Source organism: Sapajus apella, unplaced genomic scaffold (assembly GCF_009761245.1).
Source record: "Sapajus apella isolate SASKATOON/1434 unplaced genomic scaffold, GSC_monkey_1.0 scaffold67, whole genome shotgun sequence".
NCBI lineage: Eukaryota > Metazoa > Chordata > Mammalia > Primates > Cebidae > Sapajus > Sapajus apella.
In genome coordinates this window covers 10,745,914-10,772,011 of record NW_022437007.1, presented here as the reverse complement: position 1 = coordinate 10,772,011, position 26,098 = coordinate 10,745,914, and the positions used below count along the sequence as shown (strand labels likewise).

Here is a 26,098-nt window from a genome sequence, read left to right as displayed (position 1 = left end):
ACAAAACAGTCTCAATTTAATGCCGATGTCAGAGGTCCTTGACTCCATCTTGAATAAGGGTGGGGTAACATGAGGCTGAGACCTACTGGGCTGTAGTCCCAGTAGTTTAGGCATTTTTAGTCATGGGATGAGACAGGAGGTCTGCACAAGATACAGGTCACAGAGACTCTGCTGATAAACAGGGTGCGATAAAGAAGCAGGCCAAAACCAACCAAGACCAAGAAGGCAATGAAAGCAACCTCTGGTCATCCTCTCTGCCCAGTATATACTAATTCTAATGGATTTGCATGCTAAGAGGCACTCCCATCAACACTATGACAGTTTACAAATGCCATGGCAACGTCTGGAAGTTACTCTATATAGTCTAAAAGGAAGAGAAACCCTTAATTTCGAGAATTTCCTGCCCCTTTCCCAGAAAACTCAGAAATAACCCACGCCTTGTTTGGCATATAATCAAGAAATAACTGTAAAAATAGCCAACCAGCCACCCTCAGGGCTGCGCTGCCTAAGAAGTAGCCTCCTTTTTATTCCTTTACTTTCCTAATAAACTTTCTTTCACTTTACTCTATGGACTTATCGTTGTTGTTTGCGATCCAAGAACCCTCTCTTGGGGTCTAGACCAGGACCGCTTTCTGGTAACACTGTCACATACACAATGACATTTTGGTCAACAAAGGACCACGTACCTATGATGTTGGTCCCCTAAGATTATAATGGAGCTAAAAAAATCCCTGTTACTTAGTGATATCATAACAATCCTAATGTCATAATGGAATGCATTACTCACTGTTCGTAGTGCTGTTGTTGTAAATATACCTACTGCACTGTCAGCTGTATAAAAGTATGGCACATGCTTATGTACATAAGTACATGGTTAAATATATGATACTTGACAATGATAATAAATGACCATATTACTGGTTTATGTAATTACTATACTATACATTTTGTTATTCTGGATACTTATTGATAAAAGAAGTTAATTGTAGAACAGCCTCAGGCAGGTCCTCCAGGAGGTATTTCAGAATACATTGCTATCATAGGAGACGACAGCTCCATGTGTGTTACTGACCCTGAAGACCTTCCAGCAGGACAAGATGTGGAGGCGGAAGACAGTGGTACTCATGATCTCGACCTTGTGTAGGCCTAGGCTAATGTGTGTGTTTGTGTCTCATTTAAAACAAAAAGTTTAAAAAATAAAAAAAATTAAAAACAGAAAAAACATTACACAATAAGTATACAAAGGAAGAAATATGTTTGTATGACTATACACCCTGTTTATCTTTCAAGCTAAGTGTTACTACAAAGGAGGCAAAAACTTTAAAATATTTAAAGTTTATAAAGTTAAAAAGTTATAGTAAGCTGAGGTTAATTTATTTTTGAAGAAAAAAATTTAAATAAATTGAGTGTAGCCTAATGTAGTGTTTATAAAGTCTACATAGTATACAGTAATGTCCTAAGTCCTTACATTCATTCACCACTCACTGTCTCACCCTGAGCCCCTTCCAGTCCTGCAAGCTTTATTCACGATCAGTGCCCTATACGGGTGCACCACTTTAAATCTTTAAATTCCCTTTTTACTCTACCTTTTCTATGTTGACATATACAAATACTTATCATTGTGAAACAGTTGCCTACAGTAGTCAATGCAGTAACATGCGATATAGGTTTGTAGCCTAGGAGCAATAGGCTATACCATATACCCTAGGTGTGTACTGGACTATGCCATCTGGGTTTATGTAAGCATACTTTATGATGTTCACACAACAATGAAATCACCAAATGATGCATCTCTCAGCATGTATCTCCATCCTTGAGCAATGCATGGCTAAAATTAAATGTAGAGGACCACATACTAATCCAAGCACTAAACTTACTTTAAAGTTTGGAAGGGCACAGGTTTCAGGTCAGAAGTACTTGGCTTCTCTTTTTCTTCATCTAGTAGCTCTTCTCTTCCTTAATCATTTTGTTAAGCTAAATCTCTGAATCATGCAGGATTAAGGCAAGGGGGAAGAAGCGGAGGAGGGAAGGCCAGAAATATTCTTTCTTGACAAGCACTAGCATAGTCTAACATCAACAAACCTCTGGCCTGCGGAGTTGTTTAAAGCTCACTTTGTCATACAGGAGCTTTCATGGGCTTATTTTTTTTTAATTTATTTATTTTTATTGCATTTTAGGCTTTGGGTACATGTGAAAAACATGCAAGATTGTTGCATAGCTACATACATGGTAGTGTGATTTGCTGCCTTCCTCCCTATCACCTATATCTGGCATTTCTCCCCATGCTCTCTCTCCCCAACTCCCTACCCCCTACTGTTCCTCCCCTATATCCCTTCAACAGACCCCAGTGTGTGATGCTCCCCTCCCTGTGTCCATGTATTCTCATTGTTCAACACCTGCTTATGAGTGAGAACATGCAGTATTCTTGTGTCAGCTTGCTGAGAATGATGGTTTGCAGGTTCATCCATGTCCCTACAAAGGACATGAACTCATCATTTTTTATGGCTGCATAGTATTCCATCGTGTATATATTTTGTTTTTGGGAGGGAGTCTCACTCTGTCACCCAGGCTAGAATACAGTGCAATGGCGTGGTCTTGGCTCACTGCAACCTCTGCCTCCCCAGTTCAAGCAATTCTCCTGCCTTAGCTTCCCAAGCAGCTAGGATTACAGGTGCCTGCCACCACACCTGGCTAATTTTGTTGTATTTTTAGTAGAGACAGGGTTTCACCATGTTGGCCAGGCTGGTCTGGAACTCCTGACCTCATGATCCACCTGCCTCAACCCCCCAAAGTGCTAGGATTATAGGTGTGAGCCACCACACTTGGCTTTCATGGGCTTTTGGTGAAGGCTTCTCACCCTGGGTTTTTTGGAGAAGGCTAACCTCTACTTGAAGTGCCTTAGCAGAGGTAAACACACCTCTATTTAGACTGTTCATTACTTCCTTGTCTGCTGAAAAGTTGACAGTCCTCAGAATTTCCACCTCTGGACTATAGAGAAGGAGTCTGGAGAAGGAGCCAGACTGGAAGGAACAAGAAAAAGCAGGTAGGCTATAAGTCTGCCTGTCTTCGTGGTCCAGGACACATAGTACTTTTGTGCAAATAACTCACTATCTTCCTGAGCCCAGCTATCACCAGACCCTTGGATGATAGAAAAACACAGGTTAGCTCATTGCAACATTGGTGTTATCAGTACCGCACAAAGTCCTCTTCAGCATATCACATTAGCACCATCTTATAAAATCCCGAGCAATCTTTTGTCTCCTTACAGTCAGCTCCTTTCTTACTGACCTGCCCATTGCACTCTTTCAATGTATTTTCATATTTTCTTAAATAATTCTGCCTTTCTTTATCTACAGCTGTCTTGGTAAATTCTTCTTATTGTCCATGCCACTGGTCCCAGATCACTCGCAGTATGGCCCTTTCAGGACATGGCCTAATAACAACTCTAGACTACTCTTCCTCACAAATAATCTATATTCAGAAGAAAAAAAATAAATACTCTTTGCCCCTACAAACTCCTGGAATGCAGCGTGTCTCCACTTCAGAAACCTCTCCTTTATTCTGTCAGACATTCCTTTCTTCAGTTTTCTCAGGTTAGAATCAGACATGAGTCTACAGTTAGCCAGCAAAATACAGGGAACACATAGAACATTCTCTGAGTAGTTATCAAGGTGCAGGTACCCCATCTGGTACCCACAAATCAACAGCAGCTCTCTCCAAATTATCAACCTTTTATACTTTTGACAAGGTGGATCTCCTTTGTAAATCTTACATAAAGTCTAGTATCTGTGGAATGGGTGGAATGTAGAATTCGTATATACCTTAGTTTCCCCGTCCAAACTTAAATTTTCATTTCTCATTACAAATGCTTAATAATTACCATCTTCATGTATGTTGTTGGCCTCTCTGGAATCTATCTATTCTTCCCCAGCTTGCTTATGCAAATCTGAGCTATCCTGCAAGGTTGCGCTCAAGTTCATCATATTCATGCTCCCTTGCCTGACAGTTTTAGATTTTCCAGCACTCTCTTTGGAAGCCCTGCACTACTTGCAAAAGTTACCATAATCAATGCATGGAGTTTGCACTTAGCATTTATTTTTCATGAAAGACAAACACAGTCACCTTCATAAGATAGTGACTCTATGGCCTACAAACTTGGTTGTACCTGAAATATAAAAATATCTTTGAAAAACATGTAGACCCAAGGAGTGGCTTATGAGTCTAAGAAAAGTGAGACAAAGAGAGGTAAATGTTAGGCATGCATACTAGATTCAGTAAATTTCTCTGAATGAACACTCATCACTCAGAGTAAGAGGGAAGTATTAGGATAAAGCTGGTTCTTCTATTTTATATATGCTGAGTATTTCAAACATTCACTTTTTTAAACATCTGTATATAAAGAGGAGCTAGAAAACCCATTTACTTGAATCTAACATTCTTTTTTCAGCTTTATTGAGTATAACTAACTAGTAATTGTATATTTGAATCTGACATTCTTAAATAAACTAAGCTCTCTATTGGAAGTTGAGGGGCCAGAAAACATGTAACTCCCATATGTTTTATTATTTACTATATATAAATATGCATATATAATATATGCATGTATCATAATAATTCATATTACTAATCAATAAGCAAGATAATCATAAAATCATAAATAAAATGAATAGCTCTTTTGCCTATGTATTGGTCAGAGTAAAATTTGTGACACTATATTTTAATACTTTAAAGTACAGTGATTATTTAGCTCACACTTTTCACAACACTTGCAAATGGTCATTAACCACCAGTGCAGGGACCAACTTTAACTTTAAAAAATGTCATTGATTAATTTACAGAGCACCAGTTATTTTCTATTCTAATCACTGCTTGGATTTATGCATACCAATTATAATGCATAACGTTTATCTATGTTCTTCATCTTGTTACTTTTTATTTAAATAGAGGAAACTGTTGGAATAAAAAATTTTTTGAACAGATGCAATGCTAAGTGAACTTAAAGAGATATATATTTGTATATATACCTATGTATGTTATGTATATATATATATGTATATATATATATACATATATATAAAATCATGCTCTTCTACTAAGCGCTACTAACTTTCAGAATGAAATATCCTGAAAAAATATAATTTTTAACCAAAGTAGCAATTTATAATTAGAAAATCATAAGTAAATCATTACTAAAATTGTAAGCTATGGAATCGTTAAGAACAAAAATAAGCATAAAACCATGACCTTCAACAGATACAGGGTTTATAAGTTGGGCTCTCTCACAAACATATACAAACCAAAAACTACAGGATATCAACACCAATTTCTTATTAGTTGTAGATATTTACAAAGTCTCTCCTATAATCAGTTTGTGAGAATACAAAAACTGATTCACCAAATAGATTACATTGTGCTCTTTATTTTGCACACAAATCTTGGTGGCTAAGTTGTGCTGGCTGAAAGAACTAGAATGGATTTCAAATTCTATCTCATATTGAGGATTTTTTTAAAAGTTTAAGAAAAATGTACCTGTTTTGGAAAAGTCCACTGAGCTCTACTTATTCAATTGGAAAGAGTAAATAAAATTCAACAGATAATTTGGTGTTTAGGTAGTCTCATACATAGAAATTCCTGTCACAATGAGAGATCATTTTTCTATCCTATTTAGTTGAATCAATAGAATTTATATTTATCTTAGCTTCATCTTTAGTGTTTTTGTAAGTCATAATACTGAAACAAGCCTTGAAATGGAAATGCAAGAAGTAAATTCAAGTGTCAGGTTTACTACTGTGTCTCTGAGTAAGTCACTAAGACTTTCAGAGTCTTCAGTCTCTTAATCTGCAGATGAACATAAAAATATTCACCTTGTTTATCCCACGTAACTAATGTAAGACTCAGATAAGCAATACTACATATGGAAAAGACACTGAAAACTATTATTATCTAAGACAGAGAAGCACAGAAGCAGATCACAGGTCTAGAATGGGGTTCAAGTTCAATTCCATCATCACTAACAGTGTACCCTTTAGATAAGTCACCAAACCCCTTCCAGCCTCAATTTCTTCCTCCACTAAATGAAGGAGCTTATTTTTAAGGTTTTTTCCATCTTTATAAGTCTGTGATCTTATACTAGAAAGGCTAATAAGGAAATTCTCTAACATGCTTTTTTTCCCTATGAAAGTGACATACACTGATTAGGTGCTCATGATTAATTTTAGGATCTGTCTTGCAAATAAAAGAAAGTCATCATTTATTTGGCGGGAACAGGCTCACATCCCTTATGAAATGAAGTGTGGTATTAATTTATTAACTATATGTCAGAGTGTTCAATATTAAATGTAGGAAGGTGGCATTCGTGAAGAATTACAAGAATCATTACATGGTATAAAATCTGAGCATAAAACTAACATTGGAAAAGAATCTGCCCTTGAAATACAGAAAATGAGTCTGTACTACATTACTTACAGTCCATGTTAAAATCCACACACCCGATACAAACAAAAGATTACAACTAAACACTGAGGCACAGCTACCCTTGTCTGGCAGTTTGATGTCCTTTTAATTACTTGTTTTTCTGTAGTGCTAAAATTGGATTTTGTGTACACCACAACTAAACATAGAACAGACAAAGGACAGGCAACATAAGCTTGTTGCTGCAAGCGCTACAAAAGCAGGGATTCTTGCCTGTTTTATTCGCTGATGTATCCCAAACATCTAGAACACTGCCTGCAACATAAAAAGCACTGAATAAATATGTATTGAACAGATGAACTGACTTCCATTTTTTCCTTGAATACATAAGCTACATTCTGTTTATGACCTTTATTGATTCGTGTTTATGTCATTAACATGTTTCTATAAAAAAAGAGATAAACCACATGATTTAACCAAAGGTTGCCCTAATAAGAGAGATATTTTGGGATAACAATAAATGACCAACCCAAAAGCTTGAAACCTATCTGTTGCCTTAATATGATCTGAATTCCCCAAATTTCAAACCTTAGCATTATGCAACATACCCAGGTAACTAACCTGCATATGTATCCCTTGAATCTAAAAAAGAAGTTGAAAAAAAAGTAGTTTCTTCCATTATAAAACTACAAAATAAATAGGACAAACCCCAAAGCCAAAGAACTGCTCTCTTCATGTTACTAAAGAGAGCACTTCAAACAATGGAGGAAGAAATCTACATATAATTCACAAAATGGGATTAAAAATACATGAAAAAAGAGCTATTAATAAATAAGCCTCTTGTGTTTCTTCCCTTTAAAACTCAAAACAGTGTGGTCTGCCTTGTGCCCACATCAAAGAAACCCAGTGAACTAAGAATAAGAGAAATGAAGGCTCAACTCAGTATCTCTCTCCTGGCGCCTAAACACATTTTACAAAAATATTCTTTGAACCAACAACAAACCCAGAAAACCAGAAACAGAACAGGAAGATAAACCCACAAGAGAAAACAACTATGACATTGCCACACCCCTTTCTAGTTCTCTCCAAAACATTTTCATAGCAGATGAACACAGTAAGTCAAAGAGCTCTATTTTTAATGCATAAGTCTTGGTTGTGGCATAACAGATCAATGAGAACTCTTTTGTCTGCAGGAAAACACAAACCTATATCAGAAAGCATATAAGTTTATAAAATAGCATGTTTGATAGAGAAAGCATCAAAATGAAAGAATGAATGAACCAGCAAGCAAATGAATATCTCTAAGAGAGAATTCTAGAGTAATTCAAGAAGTAACAATGTATAAATGGGCTCATCAATTCTTAATATTCTCCTCATATGCTATAACATCTCAACCTGCCTGTATAAGAACTTAGGTTAAAAAGGAAGGAGAACAATTGAAAGGTGCTGAGACTAGTTGAAAATTCCCATTGTCAAGGGCAGGGAGTTATTCTGGAAGAGAACGGAGTAAATCCAGCGACAAAGGGAGGTAAGAAAAAGTAAAGTACCAGCACAGGTAGGCTGGAGAGAAAGTCTTGGGAGAGTTTTGAGGAAATGTGGGGATAAGCCATCAAATCACTTACCATGCTGTGATTCAGAAAGAGGATTTTAAATAAAATTTTGCTCCATTTATCAATGAAACTCCCATGCAATTTTTAAGAGGCTCTAGGAAAGATTTAAATTACTTTTTCAATATTTCTATATGTCATTTATTCATTTATTTCACAAGTATATGATAGAGGCACTTGCTTGTGACTGTGTTTACATTGGCAGCCTCTGTAGAGATCAGCCATATGATGGAAGCAAGAAATTCCAGCTTTATGTAGGTTCCTGAAATAAAATATCCAGAAGAGGAAGACTACAGTTGAGCCTTAAACAACATGGATTTGAACTGCATGGGTCCACTTATACATGGATGCATTTCAATGACAGTTGCAAGTGTGCCTGCCTCTCCTCCCTGCCCTTCCACCTCTTCTGTCTCTGCCGCCTCCGCTACCCACGAGACCAAAAGACCAACCCCTCCCCTTCCTCCTCCTCCTCAGCCATCTCAACATGAAGATGAAGATAAAGACCTTTACTTAATGAATAGTAAATATATTTTCTCTTCTTTATAATTTCCTTAATAACAACTTCCCTTCTCTAGCTAACTTTATTTTAAGAATATAGTATATAAAACCTAAAACACACAAAATATGTGTTAACCCACTATTTATATTACGGGTAAGACTTCCAATCAATAATAGGTTATTAGCAGTTAAGTTCTGGGGGAGTCAAAAGTTATGCACAGATTTTCAACTATGTGGAGGGTCAGAATCTCTACCCTCTGCACTGTTCAAGAGTCAACTGTGTATTCTAATACTATTTCTTGTTCTGTTCTTTGAGAACATACTTATATAGAAAATGTGTTACAGTCATTATGGAAAACAGTATGGAGGTTCCTTTAAAACTTAAAAATAGAACTACCATATGATCCAGAAAGTCTACTTCTGGGTACATATCCAATGGAAAAACAATCAGTATGTCAAAGATATATTTGCATTAGAATGTTCATTGCAGCATTATTCGCAATAGCCAAGATACAGAATCAACCAAAGTGTCCATCCACAGAAAAATGGATAATGAAAATGTGGTATATATACATAATAGAGTACCATTCGGCCTTAAAACAGGACTGTCTGTCATCTGTGACAACATAGATGAACCTCAAGGACATTATGCTGAATGAGAAAAGCCAGGAACAGAAAGACAACTACTGCATGCTCTCACTTTTACACGTGGCATGTAAAGATATTGAACTCATTGAAACAGAGAAACAGTTTAAAAACAAAAATACTGAACTCATAGAATGGTGGTTACCAAGAGCTGGGGTAATTGGAGATGTTGGCCAAGGATACGAAGTTTCAGTAAGACAGGATGAGTGAGTTCTGAAGATCTATTGTATAGCTTTAATAATAATGTATTCTAATACATCAATGATAATGTATTAATAATAATGTATTCTGTACTTGAAAATTGCTAAGACAGTAGATCTTAAGTATTCTCACCACAAAAAATTCTAAGTGTGAGAGGTGATGGGTATGTTAACCAGCTTGATTTAATCACTTCACAATATACTCATATCAAAACATCACCTTGTACACCACAATTACATACAATGTGGTCTCAGTTGCTGTCAACCAACAAATGAACTTTCAGAACTCAACCATTCAACTTAGAGACTGCCTGTTCAAAGGACAACTTTTTCCCATAGCTAGTCATGGTGCTTTTTCATTCTCTTCCAAAGGTTAAAGTAAAGCACTACCAGGCCTCATGAATTTCTCATGACTTATGATTAAGTGCGACCAAATTCCAAGCACTATTTGACTGAGAAATGTCTTCAATCTAAATACACAGGCATCAAAACTGCCAACAATAACAACCCAAGGCTATTTCCATGATAAATTTGGTCTTTGCTTAAAAATAAAATTCCATGAAACTTCCCTAAGATAATGACCCACATAAAGCGCTTTCCACGATTAACAATGGCGTTTGTGCTCTAGTCGCTGCCAGGAAGGGAAGCATGAGTCTGGCTTTGGCCAGGACAGCAACAGAGGTCTCATCTAAAAACAGAATACCGTATAGCTCATTTTTCCAGATCTTCCAGGGGAAACCGAATGATGAGTGTGTTAATGTCTTTTTAAAACAATCTGTGAAATGCTTTTATATCCTGTGTCCTGATTACTGGCTGACCTATATATTTTTGGCATTGCTAGTGCCCTAGAGGGCCTGACGATTTGATGGGCAGTTAAGTCCTCAGTTAAGATGAATTTTGAAAAAGCTCAGATAAACAGACTAATTTCCTACAAAAGTATTTTCTTCTGATCTTTGAAATGTTAAAAGGACCACATCAGTGTATTATTTTGAGCAAGGAAAATTTTGCCTCAAAAAGACTGCCAGAATAAACAACTAATCCCCGGCCAGTTGCACAAGCCAGACAAAGCACAGTTTCCAGGCAGAAGCAGCATCTCTCTACCTAATGGGGCTGGGTGAGGGGGCACATTCACATAGATTTCCTGTGTAAATTATCATTTGTTTCTACCGTGTATGGCTATTACAAAGCATGTTGTGAAGATCCAATAAGACAATGCACAGAAAATGTCTAGTGTAGCATCTGACATTATCATTATCATTACAATAGAAACACATTCTACCCATTGTTTGGATCAGGTGAAAAAAATGCAAAAGAAAAAGCTTCTTTTTTTTCTTTCTTTTTTTGCACCTTCATTTTTTGACCAGAGTATCTCTGTGCATCTCAAAAGTATTGTAATGTCATATTATATACTTAAAATTTTTAAATTTTCTTATAATCAAATATTTAAACCATTATTTTGTTAGCAACAAGCTAATGAATAGAACATGGAAGGTAACTTCTTAAATATTTATTATTTCTAAAAGACAGCTTGTCCACTGGGCTTCTTTGGCAGATATTCAATTACCATTGTAGAGAACTAAAAGGAGCATTAGGTATCATTTTAAAAACAAGGAAACTAAAACCCAAAGAGACTAAGGGAATGCCAGACCTAGTACAGTGAAAAGGGTCTACTTTGGATGCCTGTACAAATCTCTTTTCCCTAATCTTCGCTATTAATACATCAAAATGAGGCTCAGTCACCCCCAAGTCACTCTCAGATGGCATGATCATACAAATAAAGGGAAATTAACATTTGCAAGGTAAATACTGGCCAACTATTTCTACATAAATTACTGCCTTTAGTTCTCTCACAAAAACTTTGCAACATAGGTATTATCAGTGCCATATATATATATATATATATATATAAAATCATATATATATAAATAATTATTATTATTTATTTTTTTTCTTTTTTGGAGACAGGGTTTTGCTCTGTCACCCAGGCTGGAGGACAGTGGCCTGATCATAGCTTCATAGCTCACTGTAGCCTCAAACTCCTGACCTCAAGCCATCCTCCCACCTCTGCCTCCCAAGTAGCTGTGACTACAGGAGTGAGTCACAGAGCCTGGATAACACTATGTTTAAGGTAAGGACACTGAAACCAATAAAGACCACAAGATCAGCAGTAGGCAAAGCTGGGTCTCAGATCCAGGTCTAACCTAACTACAAAGCCTCAGCCCTTTTCAATATACTTCAGTGCCTGCTGGAAGGTTAAGTGAGTCCTGCAACACCCCCGTTATTGAAAAAATGTCACTTTTTCTAATTTTCTGGTCAAGTAGTTAAGCAGAAAGTTTACATCCAAAGGATAAAAACTGTTCCAAGTTCACATACCTGTGGTGGAGTCAATGATAAAAAGGGATGACACATCTCCTGGAATAAGCTCATAAGCCACTGTCCCATATATCCCAGAGTCCCGATCAGTGGCGAGAACATTGATGATCTCGGAGCCTGGCTGGGTCTGACCACTGATACTTGTCACATAGGTTGATGGGTTAAACACGGGATGATTATCATTCACGTCCTCCAGGTCCACACGAACAAAGGCTTGGGCACTTAGCCCACCCTGGTGGATGAATGAGCAGTGATTACAAATGAGTTTGTGCTGAACACTGGGATATAGAATAATTGCCGACGACCCTAGAATAGATGTGAAACAATACAATTTGAACATATACATATTTTGTCATTTCAAAGGAATATGTATACATACACACACACATACACACACACATGCACACTCACAAACACATCCATATATTCATTTTATTTTCAACCTTGATGTATGAATTCATATGTAATAGCATGGTATGTGTACTTCACTGCTGGTTCTTAAGCATGGAATGAGATTTCCACTAACAGCAGCTGTGAGGCAAAAATTTCATAGTAGAGGCCAAATATATTCAAGGGAAGTTGTCCTGATGTCCAAAAAGAAATCAAAATCACTTTTATTCCTAAGATAATTTTTAAATGATTGCTGGTAAGTGCTAAGAAGAAGGTGTGAGGGAGCATGGGCGGGGGATGCCGCTGTGAAGCCCTCGCTAGGAAGGTACCACTGGCATGCAGACCAACCCACATGACTTCAGGTAGCTAGACTTCAGTTACCTGAAAGGGTAACAGGCAGAGGAAAGAGCTGAGCCAAAAGGCCCTGAGGCAGGAGCCCAGTGTGCCTCTCTGGCCTGCTCAGCCGCAGCAAGGAAGCAGGAAGGGCTTAGGTCAGAGAGGCAGGAGCAGGTCACAGGGACTTCTGCAGATCTCTGGAGGGACCATGGCTCTTCCCCACAGGAGGAGTTTAAGCACAGGAGTGGCCTGATTTCACTGAGGTGTCAACACTGCTCTGGCTGCCGTGTTCAGAACAGACTAAAGGGCAGCAGAGTGGAAGGAGGGAGAACTGGCAGGAGGAGGCTCTTTGAATCGAGTTCAGACTGGACGGGGCCTGAAGGAGGACAGGAGCAGTGCAGGTACTCAACCCAGACACTCGGGACCGAATTTATTTGGGAATTCGGAATTTTTTAAGTTTTAGAAGGGAATACAGCACCTAAAGCAATGAGAAGTGGATCCCATACTGTTTATTTTGTGTTGCCCCCATCTAAAATCGAGAAGAAAGAGCAAATGAAACAGAAGAAAATAATCCTCGGCAATTCTTACTTTTCTAAAGTAAAACACATGTTCCTACTTTAAAGCACCATTTTCCATTTCTATCGGGTGCATTTTGACACTTTCGTCTTTGACAAAAATCCTTGGTAAGTCACAATAGCCTGGGTTTTCTCACTCATGTATCCTCCCCCTCCTCCTCTTTTGTTTCCTTTTTCTGCTCTGGCAGGGAGGCACAGAGCAAGGAGGAAAAAGGAAAGGAAGAAGAGGATTTGGCAAGAGACAGAGGAAGAGCTGCTGCCATGCAGACAGAGAGGGGACGCTTGTTGACTGGGAGGGAAGGCAGGAAAGAAGGTTGTTTGGGATGAAGGTAAGACAAACTCAGAAATGGCTCTCCTGCTCTGAGCTCTGAGCTCTGAGATGCCTTGTACTCCAGGCTTTGAGAACTAAAAAAGAATGGGGAAATACTTTAGAAATAGTATGATTTTCCATGTCCTGAGTTGAATAAAGTGCCAGAGCCATGCCAGGCATCAATTAGAATAGGAGAAATGGGGCTGGTTATGACTCCACAAAGAACAATGCAAGTTCATTCATCTGGCCTTCTGCTTAAAATGCAGGCTGGCCCTACATCTGCAGTCACCATAAGTAACCTGTACGTCTCCAGGTATGACCTGTAAGAGGGGACCGCAGACTGGTGATAAGCATATAGAAAATATTCCTTCACATCTGCCATAGACCCTGCTGCTGCTCCAAATGGCCTTTTTCTCAGTTTTGCTTTCCCTTTTCTCTTTCTTCCCTTTCCTCTTTTTTCTCTATTTCCCCTCAAGTTCAAGAAGTCATTTAGGGTGGAGGTAAGAGAAGTATTGAAAAAGTAGGCAAAATATGAAGAAATGAATATTGCCCCAGCTTAAGATCTTTAAGAACAAAGATCCTAAATCAGGCAATGCTCTAAAAAATAAGCAAATGTTAGATGCACAAAGTAGGAAACGTATTGTCATCGAACAACACATTTTTGTTGCGGGTAAGGTAGGCGCACTAGTGGGGCTAGAGAGGGCTGGGCGTGTAGTGGCAGAGGCTAGACAGAATCTAGAGGACAGGCTTGGCATTCAGATTCCTCTCACCTGATTTAACTGCTAAGGAGGACAGACTTTATTCTACACAGCAGTAGACTCCATCAGTACTCCATCAGTATAAAATGTGGCGTGTACATTCTTTTTTTTGGAGACTGAGTTTCACTCTTGTTGCCCATTGAACGCTGGGGTTCAATGGCGCAATCTCGGTTCACCGCAACCTTCACCTCCCAAGTTCAAGCAATTTTCTTGCCTCAGCCTCCTGAGTAACCGAGATTACAGGCATGTGCCACCATGCCTGGCTAATTTTGTATTTTTAGTAGAGACAGGCTTCTCCATGTTGGTCAGGCTGGTCTTGAACACTTGACCTTAGGTTATCCACCCGCCTTGACTTCCCAAAGTTCTGGGATTACAGGCGTGAGCCACTGGGCCCAGCTACATTCTTTATAAATATATTTTTATCTGTTAATAAACTGTATATACATTTACTGTGCTAATGTATTATTTATATCATAAATATCAGAAAAAATGAAATGTAGAAAGACAGAATTCTAATGTCTTCTAAAACGCCCACACAGGACAACTATTGCTGTCCTTAATGAAGTGACAAGATCAAATCTAGATTTTAGAAAGAGGTACCTGGGGTAGGGAAGAAAAGATGTATCTTCACACACACAAAAAAAAAAAATACAGAAGTTCCTTAGACAAAAAGGTGGGAAAATGCTGAGTTCACCAAATTAAGTGGATGCATTCTTTGCCTCAGAACTTTTCACAGAGCCTTTTGCATGTACATTTCTAGAGGGAGTGAGTTCTGAGTTGTTCTCCACTCTTTTTAGGCCCCAGAACACCCTTTGGAAGAAACAGTTTGGAAGAAACCAGTTTCTCACAGAACACAGTGCGGGAAACGCTGATTTAAACTCATTTTCTCTCCATCCACTGAGAGTGTGCACTTCCCAATGCTGTGTAGCTAAATTTCTGTTCAGCTCATGAAAACTGTTTTGATAATGCAACCTCGTAAGAGATTCTGAGTCGAGCCACCCAGCAAAGCCACTTGCAGATTCCTGGCCCTTAGAAACTATGTGAGATCATAAATATTTGCTATTTTAAGCTGCTAGCTTCAGGAATAATTTGTTATACAGCAATAGGTAGCTGATACGTTTCATAAATCCCATGCGTCTTAATTTTCATACATCTTAATTTTGTCTTATCCTTTCTTTTTTCCACCAATGATTCATGTGGCATTTTTATTTCATTTTAACTATTTAATTGTTAGGATTATGGTAAGGAACCCAGTTCCCTCAGGTTATACTGTAAAAGATGAAAGTAGTTTGGGAAAGCTTCAAGCTTGAAAGTATACAATATTGGAGGGAGGAGGGTCGCCTAGGGCAGTCAGCAGAAGGAACATTTTCTACTGTTACTTCTACTTTGATAATTGTCTGCTTTCTACTCTCTTTGTTCTTGCCTTCTGAGATTCCTGAATAATAGAATATTAATATCTCTCCTTCACATCTCTTAGCTCTGGTGAGCTACTGTTTTATTCCAGTGAGCTTTCTATGTCAATGAACTCCAGACTACATTTCATGATTCAGTGAACAAAGGTGAAAGGAAATGAGGTTCCAGGTTGTTAAGGGGGAAAAAAGAAACCTAAGTTGTGATATCACCAAATCCAAGAGAAGTGGCATTCAAAGAATATTTTCAAATTCATTGAGAGGATGAATATGACAAAAATAAATAAAGAATCCCAGGATATGGCACAGCAGTAACTACAGAGAGAAAAGCAGTTTTATACAACAGGTATGGAGGGAAAAATAGATCAAATAAAGATTGAAAAGTAAGAAAATGGAGACAACTATCTTAGTAGACTTGCTGCGAAGGAAAGAAGAGGAATAAAATGGTTTTCTGAAAAGGTACATGACATCAAAAGGAATCTGGGGTATTTTTTAAGATAGAGAATATTATCATACCCTGTATGCTTATGAGGGTCATTCAAAAGAATGTGATAAATTAATAATTCAGGAAAAAAGAGAAAATCATTACAGAAATTATATCTGTAAGAAGGCTAGAATGGATGGGACCCTAAACAGCAGAGAGATTTGCTTTTGATGCAAACAAGGACATATCTAAAAAGATAACAGAAAAGAAGGCAAAGAATGTGAGCTGATACACAGGTAAGTTAGTGGATTTGATGGCAGGAAGGTAAGACCTTCCTCTCTGAAGCAGACCTGTTATTTTTCTCCAAGTACATTCAGCTGCTGAGGTGCAAGGGCAGAAAAGGCAGTCAGATTTACACAGGGCTGGGGTTTTACCAGGAGAGTTCTACTGAATGGGGAAACTAAAAGGAGTTTGCAACTGAGTGACTTTAGTGATCGGTAACAAATCAATGATCTTAACATGGGAGAAGAATTATTGATTAGAGCAGACATGCTACAGTAAATTAGACAGAAAGATAAAAATGCTTATCGGATATAGCATGCTTGAAACCAAGATGTCAAAGCTTGTGCAATTACTGGTGACAATCCTTGGAAAGGAGAAAGTCAAGGAACTGAGAGGCTCAGGGTGTTGGGTTTTTCAGTAAACAGATAGTAAGATCTCCCAGAATGGTGAGGAAACTGGTGAAGTGGAAGACTGTGAACAAGGGGTAAAAGTCCTAAGTAATAAGGAGGTCTAAATCATGACAGCAAAAAAACAAAAGAGGAGGGGTACCTATGGTATAGACAGACAACAAGAACTTTAAAAGCAATTCATTTTTGATGGAGAAAGGAGTAGAAATTACTTGGTTGCTGCCCTGGGCAACAAGCAGGGCACCCAACTCACTACCTACCAGCTTGTGATTGGTGGAATATGGGCTTCTTTGTGAGACCGCAGAAAGGAATGGGTATCCTTGGAGGACAGGTTGTGTTTAATCAGGGCAAGAAGTTAAAGGAACAGAGACCAGCTTAAGTTTATAAAGGAGTTTACTAAATAATGGACCATGAATTCCAAAGAGCATGGTGGAAGCGTTTGGAAGGGCAGAGAAGGCAGATAGGTATATTAGTCCATTCTTACATTGCTGTAAAGAAATACCTGAGATGAATTAATTTACAAGGAAAAAGGATTAATTGGCTTATGGTTCTGCAGGTGAACAGGAAGCATAGCAGCTTCTGCTTCTGGGAAGGCCTCAGGAAGCCTCCAATCATGGCAGAAGGCAAGAGGGAGCAAGACGTCTTACGTGGTAGGAGCAGGAATGAGAGATAGAGAAAGGAGGCGGCAGGGGTGGAGGCGGGAGTGGGTGTTGCTACACACTTTTAAACAAGCAGCTCTCATGAGAACTCACTCACTGTCATGAGAACAGCATCAAGGGGGGATGGTGCTCAGCCATTCACGAAAAGGCCACCCACGACCCAAATACTCCCAACAAGGCCCCACCTCCAACCTTGGGGATTACAATTCGACATGAGATTTAGTGGGACACAGATCCAAATCACATCAGTAGGAGACTGATGAAAATTAAGGGATGAACTGGGCAGGGTAGGGAGGCGAATATGGGCAATAATAAATGGCTGGGACACTTACAGATTAGAAGGAGGTAAAGGGGTATTGAAGATATGTCGGGATTCATCCTGGTCATATATTAAAGAATGGTGGGAATCTGAGATATGCTCCACACAATTTAGTTAGAAAACATGAGACTATGGGGAGATGGGGCAACTGCTTATTCCTAGAACAGGTGGAGGATGGCAATGAAGGAAATGAAAGACAGGAATAAGCACTTGAACATTTGTTAGAAAGTGGAAGAACATAATCTATGAAAATAAAAATGAGTGTGCCTTTTTACTCAGCAAGTTTACGTTTTAGTAGTAACTGCATTGCACACAAACTGTAAGTACAACTTCAGTAGCCAAGTTTTCTCATGAATCTATACAACAATGAAGAGCTCAGTCCATTTACTTCCTATATTGCTAGTCTGACAAAATCCTCCCTTAACTCTTGAGTGGTGAGATGGAGTTGAAATATCTTTATCTCAGACACATATGTCAGCTACAGTATTCGGGATGTAACAAAAAATAGAGTGTTAATAAGCGTATACACCAAAAAAATCTATTTATTAAAAATGAATGGGAAAAGGAAACAGAAAATTAGATATAAGCATGGAATAATTAAATTACAGAGCTTTATTGTGAAAAACAACTTGATTGCCAATGTAATCTAATTGTTTGGTTCCATTGTGTAACTTTATAGCATTCTCATGACTTATGAGATAAATAGCAGCAGCAGTAGCAGCAAAAATAGAGTATTTCAGAAGGAAAATCAGTAGAACAGAAGTGACTCAGTTGAAAACAATATTGACAGTTATCACAAGGATAAATAGAGCAGTGGCAAAGAACAGCAGGCATATTTTACAATAAAAATTCCTCTATTGGCAGATAAAAATCTCTTAATAGCCACCAGCAAAGGGTTCTCAGCAATTTTCTTCTAAAGGGCTTTCAGGACATTTATTAGAAAGAGAGAATCAGAGGAAAAACCATAGATTGGCAAGGTAATAATATAAAGTTAAAGGACTTCTGGCAAGGCTCAGATTAATGTTTTAAATAAATTCATTATGGTCTAGAATCCAACAATGTAAACCTAAAAGATCCTGTCTGAGTTAATTTATTCTTTGAATGCAGTCTACATTGCTTTCAGGGGAAGACTACTGAGTCATTACCAACCTCGTCATCTTTCTCCTTACCAACTTTTTTGACTATGCATTTCTGAGGGATATGTAGTGCTAATTAATGTGCCAAAGAATAATTATGATAGATGAAGAATCCATCCCACAAAAACTCAGTTTATCACAGAAGAAATTCATGAGGATTATGCAGTCAACAGAATAAGCACTGCACACTGGTTAACTTTATATTTGTATATATGTTTTATACATATATATATATATATACACACTATATGTGTATACATACACATACACTGACATGAAAACACATATGTTGCTTGCTCCCCATACATTCTGAAGCAAACATAAGGAATGTTGGGGGCAATTTTAGGTGCAGAGTAAAGGTTAGGGATTTGTTAAAAGCCTATGATGCAGAGGACTCTTCTAGAATTTGTCTCTTAAAATGCATCCTTGGGCTTGCACCAGGCACTGTTTTCACAAGAACCTATTTCCAGGAGGGGAAGTGCTTCCAAGAGTGTTCCCTCCTGCACACAGCTCCCTGCCTGGGTCTCCATTCAGCCTCACACCTGCAAGACAGGCAAGAGGGCAAGAAGGAGAAAACCACAGCCAAAACAAGGAGGGTAAGCAAACCCTCAGGAGAAAAGGAGACCTCGAAGCTCTGATAACCCATTACCAGACACCAGATGTTAAAAAGACTCAGAGTGTAGAAACATCATGTTCCTCACCTTCACCAAGGCTAAATGTGTCATTCTCTGCTCATTCTGAAAACAACGAATTGATCCTTTTTGGAGGTGAATATTTTAATGGCCAAAAACGTGCTTATTAACAACATCTGTATCTATAATACCAGAAAGGACACCTGAGTTAAAGTCAAAATTCCTAATGCACTTCTGGGGCACTATGCTCTCCAGGCTGGGTGGAGCATTGAGGTGACAGACAGGTTATGAGTATTTGCAGGGGAGCTTGCTTCTCCTGATGGACAGCAGTTCTACCACTACAAGGATCTCTGTCTTACACCTGTCTAGCAGGACCTGGGAGCAAGTCAAATCAACAGGGGCTCATTTAGATCACAGTGGACAGCAGATGGTAGCCTGGAAGACATAACTAATTCTTTATGGTGGTTTACATGATAATAGTTTATTTAAACTCATTTTTCAATTCTCGGATGGCATTATATAATTATCTCAAAATCTATCAAGAATACATTTCTAAAACCTTGAATTAATATTTTGGTGTGTATCTATTGAGCTTCAAATAACTACATAGACTTGAATTAATGTAAATTTTGTTTACTTCTATTTTTTGTTTCCTACATATTTTCTTACATAGAACCAGGAATTCCTGACACCACCTGTTAAGGTATTGGCAAAAATCTAACCAAATATATCATGGGTATAGTATTGAATATAAAGGGCTTTACTTTAATGCTCGTTTGTATGTGTTTACTTGCAATAAATATATTTAGACTCATTATTTCCAAAAAATTTATGGCTTAAATAGGTGAAATATCTCACTAATTTCAAAAGAGAAAGATTAGACCAGAGAGGTGTTAGCAGGATCTGTCTATATAAAGGAGTGGTAAGCAAATAAAAAAGAAACAATGAAAGTCTCCAAAATGTATAAGTGAAAAACATAAGTAAAGTCTCCAAAATAAAATAAGTGAAAAAAAAAAAATCAAAGTGCAGAACAGTGTGTATAATAGGCTACCTTTGCTGTAAAAAATGAAAATTGAACATGATGTTTCTAAACAGCATTTGGAAATGTAAATGGTCAAGAATAGTCAAGACAATCTTATGTTAAGACAAAGCTAAAAGAATATACAATAAGGTGACCTATGATAAAGCTAAAATAATTCAGAGAGATGTTGCTAGCACTAAGGTGAATAAATAGGTAAAGCTGAGAATAACCATTTCAGTAAGTGGTGCTGGGTTAACCGTAGGGAAAAAATAACAAAACTTCTTCCTGCTAGATTGAAAAAAAGTAAGTATGAAAGGTAAAACAAAAAAGTTTTGAAAGAATACAATAAGAGAACACCTTCATATCCCTAAGATAAGCAAATATTTCTTAAAAGAACACAAAAATCACTAGCTATAAATGGAAACAAACTGAGAAACTACTAAGCTCTATTACAAGGATAGAAAAGGCCAGCCACAGAATGGGAGAAAAATATATGCAATAAATATATCCAACAAAGGACTTTCAGGCCAAAAATGTAAAGAACTCATGCAACTCAGTAAGAAAAAGATTCAACAATAACAGCAGAAAATGAGTAAAGGATTTTCTTCTTGTGAAGAATAGACACTTCACAAAACAAATTATACAAATAGCAATAAACATGAAAAAAACTCAGCTCATTAGGTATCAAAGAAATACAAAGTAAAACCCCAATGAGATATATCATTATGTAAGTACTAGTATTGCTATAATAGAAAAGGCATTAAATATGAAATGTTAATGAGAATGTGTAGCAAATAAAACTTTCATACCTTACTGGTAGGAGTGCAATTCTACTCCTAAGTATATACTCAAGAGAAATGCTTACATTTGTCCAATATATTGCACATATAAGAATGTTAAAAGAAGCATAGCCTAAAATGGATATATTAAATTACAAAATAGATTAAAATTATTATATATTCATATAAAGACATACTATAAACCAATAAGAATGAGTAAACTATTGTTATACACAACTTTATAAGTGATCCTAACAAATGTTCAGCAAAAGAAACTCAATAGAAACACATACTGTATGATTTGATTCACTGAAAGCTGAAAAAAAAATTGGCGTACTAATGCTTGAAGTATGTGGGGTGGGGGGATGGAGGGAGGACAGTGGGGAGATGGAGGGAGGCAAGGATGTGGGGTGGGGCAAGGAGGGAGGACAGTTGCAACAAGAGGCAAAGAGGGGGCTTCTGGGTTCTGGTCATGTTTTCTTGTTTGCTTTTATGGGTCTGTTCATTTTACAAAAATCCATTGAGCTATACACTTATAATTTGTGCAGCTCTCTGTATGCATTTCATATGTCAGTTTGAAAGTTTAACAACAACAAAAAAGACATAGGAATCAAAATGAAGGTGCCTTCACTGAATCAAGAATGGGTCAATTAGAACACCAGAAAGGATAAGGTCAACAATGTATTGAAATACATCAAATTTTTTAAAATCCAGGAATTTATATTCAAACTAGGAAAAAACTTATTATTTACCTTTGGAGACGATTAAGACACCAAGTTACTATTCAAAACAATTGCTAAAATAAAAACAATCAAGTCTTATCCCACATTTCCCATATAAATTATACTAAAGAGTAATCAAATAGTTGCTGTGAGAACATTTTCCTTAGTTAAAGAATTCCAGATCGCCATAAAAACCCTAGAAGAAAATCTAGGCAAAACCATTCGGGACATAGGCGTAGGCAAGGACTTCATGACCAAAACACCAAAAGCATCCGCAACAAAAGCCAAAATAGACAAATGGGACCTAATCAAACTTCACAGCTTCTGCACAGCAAAAGAAACAGTCATTAGAGTGAATCAGCAACCAACAGAACGGGAAAAAATTTTTGCAGTTTACCCATCTGACAAAGGGCTGATATCCAGAATTTACAAAGAACTAAAACAGATTTACAAGAAAAAAACTAACAAGCCCATTCAAAAGTGGGCGAAGGATATGAACAGATACTTTACAAAAGAAGACATACATGAGGTCAACAAACATATGAAAAAATGCTCATCATCACTGGTCATCAGAGAAATGCAAATAAAAACTACATTGAGATACCATCTCACACCAGTTAGAATGGCGATCATTAAAAAATCTGGAGACAACAGATGCTGGAGAGGATGTGGAGAAACAGGAACACTTTTACACTGTTGGTGGGAGTGTAAATTAGTTCAACCATTGTGGAAGACAGTGTGGCGATTCCTCAAGGACCTAGAAATAGAAATTCCATTTGACCCAGCAATCCCATTACTGGGTATATATCCAAAGGATTATAAATCATTCTACTATAAGGACATGTGCATACAAATCTTCATTGCATCACCATTTACAATTGCAAAGACCTGTAACCAACCCAAATGCCCATCAATGATAGACTGGACAGGGAAAATGTGGCACATATACACCATGGAATATTATGCAGCCAACAAAAACGATGAGTTTGTGTCCTTTGTAGGGACATGGATGAACATGGAAACCATCATTCTCAGCAAACTGACACAAGAGCAGAAAATCAAACACCGCATGTTCTCACTCATAGGTGGGTGTTGAACAATGAGAACACATGGACACAGGGAGGGGAGCATCACACACTGGGGTCTGTTGGGAAGAAATAGGGGAGGGACAGTCGGGGGTGGGGAGTTGGGGAGAGATAGCATGGGGAGAAATGCCAGATATAGGTGATGGGGAGGAAGGCAGCAAATCACACTGCCACGTGTGTACCTATGCAATAATCTTGCATGTTCTTCACGTGTACCCCAGAACCTAAAATGCAATAAAATAAAATTAAATTAAAAAATAAACAAACAAATAAAATAAATAAAACAACAAAAAAAGAATTCCAGATAATCAACGCAAAAGGAATAATAGAATTCAAAAGTTACCATTTTTCAGCGTCTAATAAAATAATGGCATATGTCTGCTGATGCAATAAGAAGCACATGGCATCACCTAAATGAATCTGAAAACAATCAGCTCTCTATCTTTAATGTTGGTTCATAGGAAATAGAGGGAATAGAGGAACACGGTAAATGAATCCCAAGGATGTAATCAGCCACATTTAGCATGTGGAAAATTTACAGAACAAATGATTTGGTTTTTAAAAAGGCCATAGTAGAAAAGGTAAGAGGCCTCACTGTAATAGATGGAAACTTAAAGAATATATCAATCAAATCAATTTGTGAACTTATTTGGATCCTCATTCAAAGAAATCAACTATAAAAGACATGTTTAGATAATCGAGAAAATTTAACATAGAAAAGATATTAGATATCATTAAAGTATTATTTGCTAATGTTTTCTAGTTCCGTTTTTTTGAAGTCATTATTTTTTAAAGATACTATTGAATTATTTGTGGGTGAAATGATATGCTTGATATTTGCTTCAAAAAACTCCAGCAAAGGAAAGAGGTAGTGCCACATGCAACAAAATTAGCGAATTGTTGGTAATCATAGGTCCTTTGGGATGTATACACAGTGGCTCACTTGTGATTATGTTTAAAACAGACTTCATACATAAAATCTTACCCCGTCCGTAGCTTTCACCAGGAGATCATAGGTAGCTGGATCTCTTTCCCTGTCGATATCTTGAGAAACACATATTTGCCCATTATGAGGGTCGATTCGAAATGCCTGAGGTGCTTCATAGCTCAGGAATCCATCATAAAGAGAATACTCAATAAAGCCATAGAGTCCTGAATCTGCATCGGAGGCTGTCACCTATAAGACAGGAGGGTGATCAGGAGGAAACAGAAATGCTAGCATTACTTTTTAGTTAGTCATGAACTATTACACTAATTTGTACAACCACATAACCCTCATAGCTATTCACAAAGCCTAGTCTTTGGTTTTCTACCTCTTTCCTCACTTACCTTCTGTGATAATCCCCCCCACTTTCCTCTTTTCTTTGTGAGTTCTCCTTTTCAATCTCTTTTGCCCACTCCCATCTTTTCAGATGATCTCTGAAGGTTTAAGGTCCTTAGGGCTCAGCCCTGTGTTCTTTTGTCTTCTTATTTCATTCACTACACCTAACTAATCTCATCGAATCCTAAAGATTTAAAAATCCTCATCGAGTTAAGGATTTGACAACCAATCTGTTGATTCCCTCTCATACCTAGGCCTTCGAGTCATAGGCTTGATACTTCCCACCTTTGAGAGCAGCAAGGGGAGGGCAAAGAAATCAAGACAGTAAATGCTACTATTCCTAGAAACCCAATCCCAGTGAGAGAATTCACCGTGGAATGTGAGACTAGAGTCTCCCTGGCCAGCTTTCCTTTTGGGAGTAATGTCCCAGTCAGGGCCCTGCACATTGGAGTAGCATTCAGTCTGCAGGTGCCTGTAGGCACACAGGGAATGAAATACAGCCCATGCTGTGCCTGCCAAACAGGCACAATCATTGACATGCCCAGAGGAAAGGGCACCTTCTTCTTTTGCAGTTAAGTACCACTTATGTTACCAGCAGTCCTGTGTCTGGTAGAAAAGATGAAGCAAGTAAAATGATGAAAGCACTTAACTTATTTATACTAACTGTGGGAGTATATAGTGAGAAATACAACAGGCTCTATAAAACTCAAAAAATTCTTGAGCTCATAAGCTCATGATAGATAATGCTTTTAATTTACAACCCAATTAACAGTACATCTACATAGCACTTACAATAAAAGAAGCACTTTAAGGAAATATAGAAAGGAATGGTGGAAGAGAGGGAGGGAGGGAGGGAAGGAAGGAAGGAAGGAGGGAAGGAGAAGGTAAGGGAAGGAAGGAAGAAAAGGAGGGAAAGAAGGAAAAAGGAAGGAAAGGAGGGAAGGAAGGAAGAAAAGAAGGAAGGAAGGGAGGAAGGACGGAAGAAAGGGTGGGAGAGAGGGAAGGAGGGAAAGAAAAGGAAGCAAAGGAGGGAAGGAAGGAAGGAAGGAAAGAAGGATTCTATGCTACAAAACAGGTACTCTTATAAGTGCTTAAAATACATTACATACTTACAACCTACAGGTACTAATATTCATTCTTCGGATCAGACAAGTCAGGCTCAGAGAGTTTATGTAACTGGCCAAATGTCACATAATGAATAAGTGTCAAAACTGAGATTCATATCCAGGCAATTGGCAGCAGAGGGCATGCTCTAATGACCGCGATCTATATGCTGCCTCCCAAGTCTGAGACCTTGTCATTTAATCTTTTATTTATTGAAAAATCAGCTCCCAAATCTCCTGACCTTCTTCAGATGCATGTGCTAGGTTATGTGCAGCACCATTCCAAGTAACTGTTTACCCCAAGTACCTGTTTCTCACCATATCATTAACATGAAGAAAGGCAACTAGTAGTGGCACCTATGCTCTCAAGTCTTAGCTGAACCTTCTATTCCATGTGATCCAGTTCCAACTGGGTTCTAGAAAGCAGAAATATAGAGAAAGTGACGACAATTGGAAATAAAAGAGAATTAAGCACATCAATTCAGAAAGTCCAACTTCCCATTAAGGGACATCACAGAAAAAGAGAAGAGAAAACAGATAAAATGAAAAAAAAAAAAAAAAAGATGTAAAGAAGCAGCTATACTTCTTTGGTTCACAAGAACACATATGGACAAGGTCCCCAAAGTCACTCTGATAGAAGAGGAGAGAGATGGAAGAGGCATTCTGGCTTTTAATTTCCTCAGTCCAGAAGTTGTG

At 37.8% G+C, this 26,098-nt stretch overlaps 1 protein-coding gene across 1 annotated transcript in view; it reads right to left on the bottom strand.

Moving 5' to 3' along the window:
- The window catches only part of DCHS2 (dachsous cadherin-related 2), a 272,685-nt gene that overhangs the window by 133,525 nt on the left and 113,062 nt on the right, over positions 1 to 26,098 (bottom strand). Inside the window, exons 2-3 of the mRNA XM_032248619.1 lie at positions 23,964 to 24,155; positions 11,735 to 11,966 (exon numbers count right to left, since the gene is read on the bottom strand). Coding sequence (XP_032104510.1) covers positions 11,735 to 11,966; positions 23,964 to 24,155 — 424 coding nt within the window. The remainder of the gene's footprint in view (positions 1 to 11,734; positions 11,967 to 23,963; positions 24,156 to 26,098) is intronic.